General features: G+C 41.7%; 1 protein-coding gene across 6 annotated transcripts; it reads right to left on the bottom strand.

The window, feature by feature from the left end:
* Nucleotides 1–1,253: 1,253 nt before the first annotated feature.
* LOC123958286 (elastin-like) lies at nt 1,254–11,589 on the bottom strand. Of its 6 annotated transcripts, XM_046031569.1 has the most exons (9): nt 10,110–11,584; nt 9,818–9,853; nt 9,436–9,504; nt 8,846–8,887; nt 8,724–8,762; nt 7,642–7,698; nt 6,216–6,251; nt 2,917–2,994; nt 1,254–2,812 (listed from the first exon to the last, which is right to left on the bottom strand). In XM_046031569.1, the coding sequence occupies exons 1-9, from the start codon at nt 10,210–10,212 to the stop codon at nt 2,766–2,768; spliced, it is 507 nt and encodes a 168-aa protein (XP_045887525.1). In that variant the 5' UTR covers nt 10,213–11,584; the 3' UTR covers nt 1,254–2,765. The 6 variants fall into 6 exon arrangements, with proteins under 6 accessions (XP_045887525.1, XP_045887526.1, XP_045887527.1 ...); XM_046031570.1 differs by lacking the exon at nt 9,818–9,853 and having other exon boundaries at nt 10,110–11,589; XM_046031571.1 differs by lacking the exon at nt 8,846–8,887 and having other exon boundaries at nt 10,110–11,576.
* Between the last annotated feature and the right edge of the window lie 505 nt (nt 11,590–12,094).

The following is a 12,094-nucleotide window of genomic DNA, read 5'->3' as shown; positions in this document are numbered from 1 at the left end:
AACTCTACGGAGGGTTCAGTAATTGCTAAATAATGATATGATAATTGAGCCTTGCTTCTTTTGCAATTTCAACTTGAATTGAATTGAATTTTCTGAAGAAAATAAATGCGCTTAAAATGGTTGAATCGTTCACAAATTAAAATGTTTAACAAGGCTGAGTCTTTGAAAATGTAAACATGTTTTACATTTATAAAATGTGTGAAAATTACAGCTGAAGTTGAAGCACAAAGGAGCTGAAGTGTCAGCTGAAGCAATATGACAAAGTGGAGGCGCTGGAAACTGTTTCAGTAGGGGTAAGGGATAAAAGCAATAGAAATGTCAATTGAAGGGTAACAGATAAAAGCAGTTGATATGTTGTGTAAGCAGTAAAACAAATTGAAATCAGGTAAAGTGGAAGTGGTGCAGTATGCACTGAAAGCAATTGAAATTGTAAAATCTGAAAGTAATTGAATCTTTCAGTGTGAGTCCTTTGAAAGTCTACGGGCAAGCGCACAACAAATAGGACCAAGTAAAAAGTTATTGGTAAATATTTCTTTGGGTTTAAATTGAGCAGTTCTTTAAGAAATCAGCGACATTTACAGTTACATAATGGTGGCAGCTTTCAAGAAATTATGAGGACATGACAAACATCTCCTTTGGTATAAGTTGAAATATTAAGTGATGAAGCCAAAAGGGTTTGTAGTTTTGTTGAAATATACTGTATGCATACCAGCACAGAAACGTATACTGCAGATCAATAGACACACTGTAGTATTTATGAAGTGGGGCAACATTATACGACTAAAGGTGATGGAACAACAGTGTATAAGTTACTTTTACATGATCATGGGTCAATGGTTCTCCCAGGAGATCTTCAGAGAACGGCAGCAGGAGTTCATTATTTCCAGCTGGCACAACAAGAACAGTTTATAGTCACCACTGAGACAAAATGTTTGCCCTTAATATGGGGTTTGTTGTCATTACAATAAAGAACTCAGACATATGAGATTTTAAAATACACTATCCCTTTTGCCCAGAGGGAGAGACAGTAAAGATTTGGCAGAACTGAGATGTAGCAAAGGTCCCGAGCAGACAGGACTTGAACAGCCTGAGATGTTATCACTATGTGGTATGTGGCTTATTGCAAACGGATCTACCAGGACACCCCAGGCCCAGGCCAGGTGTTTCTGATCAACTCACAGGACAAGTTGCTGCTGTGGAATGCTCTTATACAAAAAAAAAACACTTAAAAGAAATGGGAAGATGAGACAAGATATTTTAACACATTTTATTTTGTTATTTAATGAAGCAAATAAAATGCTGGGATATCCAGGAACAAGTCACATGTGTGTCGTGGAAATATAAAAAGTGCAAAACCACACTGATCCTCCTTATAAAAACAGTTTTAAATAAAGATGAAGAGTATCCCACGGCACAAAAGACAAGGTCTGACGCAGCGAGGCTCAAAGATAGTTCTTACAGAGCACAGAGTAAAGGAACTGAAGCCAGTTAATGTCAAATTAGTACAAAATACAGTACACAGTTACAGAAAGAGATGGAGTCACTTTGGCAACAGCGCTCATGAACCTTTGGTCAGTAAGCCTTTTTTAAAAGCAGCTCAAGTAAATGAAGAACAATGGGAGCTTATGCCACACATAAACACACCCATTAAACAAAGTCTTATTCTGTATTACAATTCTAAACAGTGAATAAATGCAGAAGCAAAGGACTGTTCTTGTTTTATGTTCACACGTTCCTGATAACAATAAAGCTATGAGTCAAATCATGGTGCAAAACAAAATCTTGAATAATCATGTAATGACAAGTTACATAAATGTAAATAACTGCTGCAATGAGACTAAACATTTGAAACAGACAGAAGCGCTCCATCCCAGACTTCAGGACAGCGACACATAATTAAACATTCATACATACATGATACATACAACATGCCAGAGTAGCATCTGAAATACATTTGAATCTACTTGGAAGTAAAAGGCTTTCCCGTGGTTTTTTAACATCCTTTAATGACTTAAACACTCTTTGATTGTTGTTCCTCAGAGCAGAAGCTGCTCTTCATATATCACAGGTTTGGCAACAATAAAAATGCAGAGAAAACTGAACTGCATAGCAACTAGAATCAGCAAAGTTACTGAGAGCAGATGGGTTGGTCGGAGCCCCGATTCCCGCTGCTTTATACCCAGCAGGTCTAAAAATAGCAGCGGAGAAGACGGGGAGCCAGAAACGATTCTGAGATTGGCCAGATTTCATCCGTTTTTGGACGAGCCTCGACCAACCCAACCCCTGTGGCATGACAGAGAAGCTCTGCATGGCAAGGTGAGACAGTGCAGGCTTTAGCGCTAAGGACAGCTCACCTTGCTTTAGGATTAAAACCAAAGAGGAAATCGTTCATAGGTCACATTGGCAGCCGGTTGTTCAGACAGTCTTTCGCACAACAGTACAAAACACACGCACATTCATGCACAAGAACAACATATGCTGACACAAACACACTCTTTGTCTGGTGCAGTGCGCGGAGTTAAAGCTGATTAACTTGACCACATTAATGATTAAAGGCACTATCAGTAACATACGTCACATCAGAACGTGTACAAAATTCTGGGTCGGTGGGTTTGTATTAAAACAGACGTTTAAGTCAAGTAAGTAAAAACAAAACAACATCTTTACACTTTTCTAATGGGGTTTGTTTGCATATAAAATGTACATTCTAGATCATGCAGTAGCACCATGGTTTCTTGAGGTCACGCTGTGTCTCAAGTGATCCTCTACTTCCTCCTCCCACAGTATTTGCCCTGGCATCCTGCAACTCCACCTGCAGCAAAGACCAGCAGAATAACAGTTCAGTCTGATAATGCACACACATATGTGTACATCTTTTGGTCTAGATGATGAGGCATAAGTCGTGTTGTCTTTTACCTCTGTAGACTCCTCCTCCTCCTCCTCCTCCTGCACCACCAAGGAAACCCTGCAATGGACCGTACTTGGCTGCTTTGGCTGCAAAACAACAAAAGGAACAGCCAATAAGAGCTATTTCCTTTAACTGTCAGATTGACCCAGCAATTACACTGCACCACCCAGCCTTCCAGAGAAGCTGTTATATGTTAAAGACAGAAGACCTACTTATGTTCACTACCACTGCTGTGAATTAAATTACAGATGGATGTATTGATGGAGGTAGCATGTAAAGAGCAACTCACACAATGTAAGTGGATGTTCAGTACTGTTAAAAGGTCAGTGAAGAATGAACAAGAGATGGCCACTGATGTACCGGTCAAGAATTGGACACCGATCAGCCATAACATTATTATCATTAACCCCTGCTGGTCATAATGTAGGTCTCCCTTTTGCCACCAAAACAGCCCTGACCCGTCGAAGAATCGACTCCACTATGTTCGCACTGTGTGTTCTGACCATAGACTGTATGGTTCTGACACTTTTCTACTGTTCTAGAACGAGCACCAACATTGTCTGTAATTTGACCTACAGTATTTTGTCTGTTGGATCGGACCACACAGGCCAGCCTTCGATCCATACCTGCATCGCTGAGCCTTGGCCGTCCGTGACCCTGTCGCCGGTTCACAGCTTTTGCTTCCTTGCACCACTTATAATACTGATCAATACAGACCATTTTGGAGATGCTCTGACCCAGTTGCCTAGCAATCACAATTTGGCCCTTGTCAATGTCGCTCAAGTCTTTGAGCTTGCACCTTTTTCCGGCTTCTAAACAAAATGTTCACTTGCTGCCTAATATTTCACACCCACTGCCATGGTTATGAGATAATCAGTGTTCTTTCCTTTACCTGTCAGTGGTCATGAAGTTATGGCTGATGGGAGTATCTTATCCTAATGAAATCATGGCATTCATCATGTTGACAAGTTAGCACCTGTAGGTCAGACTGAACACTTGCCTTTTTAAGAATTTGTATACATTATAATATATAGCTAAAATTTTACCTTGGACAAAGTAGTTTGATACTACAATCTTAAGTTAAGATCCATTTACTATCTTTTCCCAGAGCTTTCAACCACATCTCACAAAGAAAGCTAGTAAGTAAACCTTGACTTTATTATTTTGTCATATGTTTAGGATGTTCAGTACTCTTTACTAGACTGGAATAAGAAGACTTGGAACTAAAACTTAATTTGTGATGTGAATGAAATGTAAAGTAAAGAGCTGCTTATACATAAATGCCATAAAATGTGAAGTTGAATTGTCACACCATGGTACATCATTTCCACTACTGACAGTTATAAATCAGACTGTAGACTGTTTCACTGGCTCACACAAAAATCTTACGGGCCGATAACATCAGGGTAAACGGAGCACCACCAGATTTCATATCCTTGTGACATCTAAAAGTACAAGGATAAGACGAGACTGTACAGGTGCTGGTCATATAATTAGAATATCATCAAAAGGTTGATTTATTTCAGTAATTCCATTGAAAAAGTGAAACTTGTATAATGTATACATTCATTCCACACAGACTGATATATTTCAAGTGTTCTTTCCTTTTAATTTTGATGATTATTACTGACAACTAATGAAAACCCCAAAATCCGTATCTCAGAAAATTAGAATATTGTGAAAAGGTTCAATATTGAAGAGACCTGGTGTCACACTCTAATCAGCTAATTAACTCAAAACACCTGCAAAGGCCTTTAAATGGTCTCTGTCTAGTTCTGTAGGCTACACAATCATGGGGAAGACTGCGGACTTGACAGCTGTCCAAAAGACGACCACTGACACCTTGCACAAGGAGGGCAAGACACAAAAGGTCATTGCTAAAGAGGGTGGCTGTTCACAGAGCTCTGTGTCCAAGCACATTAACAGAGAGGTGAAGGGAAGGAAAAGATGTGGTAGAAAAAAGTGTACAAGCAATAGGGATAACCGCACCCTGGAGAGGATTGTGAAACAAAACCCATTTAAAAATGTGGGGGAGATTCACAAAGAGTGGACTGCAGCTGGAGTCAGTGCTTCAAGAACCACCATGCACAGACGTATGCAAGACATGAGTTTCAGCTGTCGCATTCCTTGTGTCAAGCCACTCTTGAACAAGACACAGCGTCAGAAGCGTCAAAGTTATGTTCTCTGATGAAAGTAAATTTTGCATTTCCTTTGAAAATCAAGGTCCCAGAGTCTGGAGGAAGAGAGGAGAGGCACAGAATCCACATTGCTTGAAGTCCAGTGTAAAGTTTCCACAGTCAGTGATGGTTTGGGGTGCCATGTCATCTGCTGGTGTTGGTCCACTGTGTTTTCTAAGGTCCAAGGTCAACGCAGCCATCTACCAGGAAGTTTTAGAGCACTTCATGCTTCCTGCTGCTGACCAACTTTATGGAAATGCAGATTTCCTTTTCCAACAGGACTTGGCACCTGCACACAGTCTCCACGACTCCATGCTACGCCGCATTGCTGCAGTAATTCAGGCAAAAGGAGCCCCAACTAAGTATTGAGTGCTGTACATGCTCATACTTTTCATGTTCATACTTTTCAGTTGGCCAACATTTCTAAAAATCCTTTTTTTGTATTGGTCTTAAGTAATATTCTAATTTTCAGAGATACTGAATTTGGGATTTTCATTAGTTGTCAGTTTTAATCATCAAAATTAAATGAAATAAACATTTGAAATATATCAGTCTGTGTGTAATGAATGAATATAATATCCAAGTTTCACTTTTTGAATGGAATTACTGAAATAAATCAACTTTTTGATGATATTCTAATTATATGACCAGCACCTGTATGTGAATTTATATAATGACGGTATTTCACTCTAAACTGAGCCTTCTTTCATTTGGATTTTGTAAATTCCTATTTGCAGAAGAGTCAACCATCTACTTTCCTTCACATTTAAAGGCACTCAACAGACAGACACAAAAACATAGCAGTTACATGGGAAACCAGACGTGCTTTATTTGAAATAATCCTGCCAGCAGTAATCTCAAATGTTCAGGAAAATGCAGATCATCATGTGTTCATACTGGTTGTGCCGTGCCATCTGCATAGACAGAACACTCAGTACCATCCCACGACCTTTTTTAAACATCCAACTAATCTGACATGTTGCCCTCTATTGCCAACAGACAGACAGAGAAATTGGAAAAATTGGTTGAGGTGCAGGGGACAATCTGTGACTGAAACAATTTATTATCATAACGTGGTATTATTTCTCTTTAGGTGCATGTGGAGATGTGAGGAGGTGGGTGTTTGGTACCTTGTTGAGGAGTCAGTGGGGCTGGTACATATCCACCTAGACAACATTAAAGACAAAGGGGAGATGAGATAGTGTAATTAGCACTAATGTTAAGAAGGAACCACTTTGGATCTATCACGGTGGCTGATAAATTTGTCCTGCCAGGATGTGGTAAGGAGAAACTGCTGACATTAGAGTAGATCACATGGGAGGCACTTAGATCTGGTGCTGAGCTGTCTGATCCCGAGATGCTCTCAATGTATTCAAGCAACCAGACTTAAACGTACAGTAATGTTTTCCTGTCTGTGATTTGCATTTAAAAGACACAGATGAGTACCCTTAGTTTGGTAGAGGGAAAGTGCAGGTGGTTTTGCCCATTTACGCTTCTGAAATTTTAATAAAGTGAGCTCTGACACAGACTGCACAGCCTAATTTTCTTCAGATTAATTTTGCAAATGGGAAAAAGATTGTATTAAACATCAATATCAATATTATTTGCTCCCCTGTCTGTAGTAATCTTATTAATCTCTCCATACTTGGTTGCTCGGAGGAGAAAAACGCAGATCACCTTCATTCAAACACAATTTAATTCCCTCATGCAAAGTCAGCCTCCCATGTGTGTGTTTACAAGTTGAGAGAGTGAGAATTAGAAATACATTTATGTTAAAAGTGCAAAGCCCCCTTTTGCTTGCATGAGCGAAAGAATAAAGTGAAAATGAATAATTTCTATAATAACTATGTAATAAGTTTATGAGTTGATGAGAGTTTTATGTTTTCATGATCATATTTAATAACCTCATCACAAAAATTCTGGACTTCTTAAAATTGAATTGGAGATTAATTGAGCAATTGCAATCTCTCTACTGTATGTAAACTAGCAAAATGGTATTAATTCATGTATTTGTGTGAGAGATTACAGTGTGCAGAAGGGGAGCATCTTAGTGTTTAGGTGAAAGTGTTATAAAGGGAAGGAGAGAAGGGGGACAATATAACTTGTAGGGCTAATGAGCCATAAACTAATATTTTTAATATCTCTTCAGTTGAATGAAGAATCTTAAATTGTTGTTCTGAATACTTTATGGAGCAGAAAGTAGAAAACTAATCAAATCAAAATTAAACCAAATTTAATCTCTATTAAACCAAAATAAGTCATATTTACTTTGTTAAAACCATATCTTGTGTTTTGTTTATTTTTTGTTGTTGCAAGAACCAGCTCTCCTAAACAACCACACATGACCCTCAAACAGCATCTCTGGTGGTGTCCCCATCGGTTAGTGTGCATTCACGTTAAAGTCCCCACCGAGATATAAAAACATCCCACTACTGTCTCTTCTTTTGCCTCCACCTGCTTAAGATAAATGGCTCTATTCTGTCATCTGTCGCCCTGTCCACTGATTTATGACACAACGCACTGACATGCGCCAAGCAAATGTAGCAGTACTAGTACCTTGGTAGTACTGTTGGGGGTAACCTCCTCCATAACCTGGAACCACAGGGACCCCACCTATAAAATTAAAAAGCAGTTACCGTTGAGACTTAACAAATCCATTGACAGAAAAATGTCCGAAGTGTGTAACCTGACAATATGAGTTTATTAATAGAATAATTAATGACGTCAGGAAGTCCAGTAGCATTAAATGTCATCAGGTCTCATCGAGTCCTGAATGTAAATTGTAAATACTGTAAAACTTCCCAATTAAATGTCAGTCCCTTTTTATGGCCTGGTGTCTCCACGTTTTGACAGAAAAACCCAGGTCATTTAGGATGTATAAAACATCTTAAAGACCACCTGCTTGACCTAATTCTAAGCTGCTTATATCGTGCATACCATTATAAATATTTTCACATCGTTAGATCAGTTAGATTCTCCACAATTGATTTGTTTAGGTCATTTTACGGAAACAATGATCACCAAAGTGTAATTCATTCTGATTTATGGGCATGGTCAAGGAATTAAAGGCATAGACACCTGCCCCAAATACAGGCAGGGTGAGTTTAGTGTTTCAAGCAAATAAAAGCCCGGGCTATTGATTGAAGTTTTGCGGTAAACAATGTAGTAACAACTACAACAACAAAGCCATACATACAATATGTACAGTGAATATGACCACTTGACCTAATTTTCAAGAAGACAATAATTATTCTCCATTTGGCAAACCTCTCCCTGTGCGGGCAAAAGTGGAAAGTGATAGAACCATCTGTGGAGGCATTTCACACAGACAAATATCCGCTCATTGGGAGAAGGATTACGACCATGAGTGTTAATGGCTGGCTAGTGCTATACAGCGGGCAGTGAGAGGAGGCTGCACTGTCGGCTGTTCTTGTGCGATTACATTCAGCCCTCACTGATGGGCAGAGGAAGAGCAGGAGAAGGAGGAGAGGATCAGAAGCTACACTGCACGAAGTGTTAAGTGTGTTGTGGACGGCTGAAGTCAAGCGTGTGTAATAATCACCCACTATTGTGTATAAAAAAACATTTGTGACATTTGTGAACGCAAAGAAAAAGGGGATAAAACAGGAGGATGATACCTGGCTGATATCCAATGCCACCTCCAAGGTTGCCATAGCCTGTTCAAATGAAAAGCAAATAAACAAATCATGATACTGTGTCTATTCTTATGATTTTGTGAGAAGTACGTATGGCTTATTACCAGTGTTTCTGTTCCTATAGTTGTTGCCATTTCTCCCCCTGCCTGAAGTGAAATGCAGTCAGTGGCTTAGCTGAGGTCACAGTAACAACCTCATCCAAACTTCCTCTGGCAGACCTTTTACTATTTCAGGGCAGGACTCTCCAGAGGTTTGTGTTATCTTCAAACAGTCACACTTTGATGTTGCAGTATTACTAACAGTAATCATGCTGTGTTGTTCACTTGCTCCATTTACCAACTCCTAACAGTACTCAAACACTGCAGGGATTACTGTTGTTGGAAGAGCTGGATTTTATATCACTTTTGGCTACATAACTAGCGTATCATATTTTGCTCTTGTCAAACCAGCTTCATTGGTCAATGCATATTCCTTATGATTTCTCAGTCGAATATGAGCCGAGACTGAGGATCTTCATGTCCAGCGTTTGCCAGCTGTCCCACTCAAGAGTTTCTCCAAGCTACTGAAGTCCTACAAGCTACACTTCACTATTATTAGTGCTGCTTTTACCAAATGGGCTTGTCAGAAAGTCAAGACTCAAAATATATGAATTGTGTTTCTATGTGCTGTAACAGTAACAGGCTTGTTACACTACCTGGTTTGGGTGCTTTAGCTCCACCACCAGCACCTCCCAGTCCAACTGCAGAGGGATACGTCAACCCACCTGTCACAACAGACAGACGACTGGCTTAAATGAGGCGATATAAAGTCTTAAATGGTCTAGATAAACGCGTAACTAAAAAAACAGTTGATTTCTTCCATCAAAGAATCGAGCTGGCTTCTCATTCCTGACACTATGCCCCACAAGGAAACTTATCAGCATGTTGGCCAATTTCCTGTGCAGGAAGTGCAATGCGATGGCATCTCCTGACCAACTGTCACTTTGAGCACTGGGCGGAACGTTTTGGGATTTTTTTTAAGCTGGGGGAACATTGTGTATTTGTGCTGCAATCGGCCTATTTTCCTCTCATACATACCCTGCCCATAACCATGATGATATGGCCAGTATCCCCCTGAATCGTGATGACAGAAAAAAGCAGCATTATTGTCTGGTAGGTCAAGTCATCGCCTACAGTTTGTGTCGTGGGGGCTGGCTCATCCACAAATCCATGGTAATGATTAAACAATTTAAATGCTTTTATGTTGAAAAGGGAAATATGGACTATTTCTGTTTTTCATGCCTCACGTTTCCCTGTTCACTGACACCTGCTGTCCAGTGTTCTTAGGGTTCACAAAAATGAATTAAAAGAAATGTAGGTGCGTTCTGACCTTGATATCCTCCTGCTGCCAGTGGGATTCCTGCTCCACCCACTGCAACAGAAAAATCAAGACACAACAAACTATGAGCTTTCACATATAAACCCTGAGTCATGGTTCTGAATGAGGTTTCTGCCTCTTAAAAGGAAGCTTTTCCTTGCCTCTGTCGCCTAGTGCTTTCTCTTGGTAGGAATTGTTGGGTTCCTGTAAATAATATCACAGAGTATGGTCTAAACCTGCTCTTCTATGAAAAGCCCTGTGAGATAATTGTTGTTGTGATTTCGCGCTATATAAATAAAATTAATTTAATTGAAAAAATTTAACCAAAAAAAAAATGAAGTACTGAAACTAGCATGCAATCAAACAGAAATTTATTTAGAGACAAATTGATAAATTCAGCGATTACAATCTCTCTTCTGTGTAAACTAGCAAAATGGTAAGAAATCATGTATTTGTATGGGAGATTGCACAGAATCCCACATAGTGTGCAGTAGGTGAACTTCATTGTGTTTAGGTGAAAGTGTCATAAAGGGAAGGAGAGAAGGGGTACAATAAAACTTGTAGGGCTATTGAGCATAATCCATATTTTTATCTCTTCAGTTGGATAAAGAATCTTAATAAATTGGGGAAGGTAAATGTTCCTGTCATTCTGCAGTAGTCTCCCTTTTTTTGTGCACTCAGCTCTAGGGTCTACGTGCATACCTACGCCGAAGCATGCATTTATACTTGTGTGTTGGTGTATCCGTCATTCTGCAATTACACCCCCAAACTCTGCGTAGCCCCGTAGCCTACGCCGTTACCTACGCCATCGATTTGACGCAGAAGTATAAATTAGCCTTTAGGAGGAAGCGATAGTTCAAGTTTCCTGTCCTTTCTTTCCTCCTGTGTTACCTGGAAGTTGGCAGATGGCTCCACCTCCTGATCCAGAAAACAGGATAAAAGGTTAAAGAATCATCTGGATCTAAAGCCTTCTTGCTCCCTCCTCTCCCGAGGAGAGCTACGGCTCCCTTCAGGATGCGGGACGCTGCCAACTCCATCGATGCACCAACACCTCGCGCATGCGCAGTGTCGACCAGGGGTCACGCTCACGCCCCGCCGCTAGATGGCCCCATAACGGCATTATTGACGGTGCGCAGTGGGGAAGACACACTGGGGGCTGCCACCCCTCTCTCGCTGATGAGGGAAAGGTGGGCGGCGCTCACGACTTCGGCCTGAGTGCTGAGAATGATATCAAGGGGTTACAGGCTTCAATTCGCTGTCATCCCCCCTCGCTTCTCAGGCATTGTATGCTCCCAGGCTCAGGGGGAGTCAGCTCGTGTTCTACAGGAGGAAATTGTCTCGCTGTTAGAAAAGAGAGCGATATGTGTAGTGCCTCCCGAACGAAGTCAGAGCGTTTTTTACTTCAGTGGTGGTCCAGCCGACTCCAGCTCCTCGTGTCCGGTCCATGGTCCCCAGCCCAGCTGTCCAGTCGGTGGTCAGACCGACTCCAGCTCCTCGTGTCCGGTCCATGGTCAGCGGCCCAGCTGTCCAGTCGGTGGTCAGACCGACTCCAGCTCCTCGTGTCCGGTCCATGGTCAGCGGCCCAGCTGTCCAGTCGGTGGTCAGACCGACTCCAGCTCCTCGTGTCCGGTCCATGGTCAGCGGCCCAGCAGTCTCGCCCGTGGTCCTTGGCCCTGCTCTGCCACTGGAGAACCCAGGCTCCCTACGCCAGTCCCCGGCCCGACCTTTGGAGAAGCCTTGCCTTCTTCGGCCTCTGGTGGGTCCCTTCCGTCATCTGCAACCCCTGCCCGGCCTCCAGAGAGGTCTCGCCTTCGCCGCCGGCCCCCTGCCCGGCCTCCAGAGAGGTCTTGCCTTCGCCGCCGGCCTTCGGGGAGGATTCGCCACCTTTGCCGGTCCCCCGCTTGGCCTCCAGTGGGTTTCCAGCCTCTTTGTCGGCCTTCCTGCCGTCCCCCTGAACTGTCCGGCCTCCAGGGCCGTACTCCGGGACGGCCACCTGA

Source organism: Micropterus dolomieu, linkage group LG19 (genome assembly GCF_021292245.1).
Source record: "Micropterus dolomieu isolate WLL.071019.BEF.003 ecotype Adirondacks linkage group LG19, ASM2129224v1, whole genome shotgun sequence".
Classification (NCBI taxonomy): domain Eukaryota; kingdom Metazoa; phylum Chordata; class Actinopteri; order Centrarchiformes; family Centrarchidae; genus Micropterus; species Micropterus dolomieu.
Note: the sequence above shows the minus strand (reverse complement) of the source record. Positions and strands in the feature narration are given on the sequence as shown.

What these genes read in the sequence shown, in the direction of transcription:
- LOC123958286 (XM_046031569.1), bottom strand. Translation starts at nt 10,212, where the DNA reads ATGACTCAGGGTTTATATGTGAAAGCTCATAGTTTGTTGTGTCTTGAT. An exon ending in TCATCATGGTTATGGGCAGG is followed by an intron (nt 9,505 to 9,817) that starts GTATGTATGAGA and finishes CTGTTGTGACAG; the next exon opens with GTGGGTTGACGTATCCCTCT. An exon ending in CCCACTGACTCCTCAACAAG is followed by an intron (nt 2,995 to 6,215) that starts GTACCAAACACC and finishes GTTGTTTTGCAG; the next exon opens with CCAAAGCAGCCAAGTACGGT.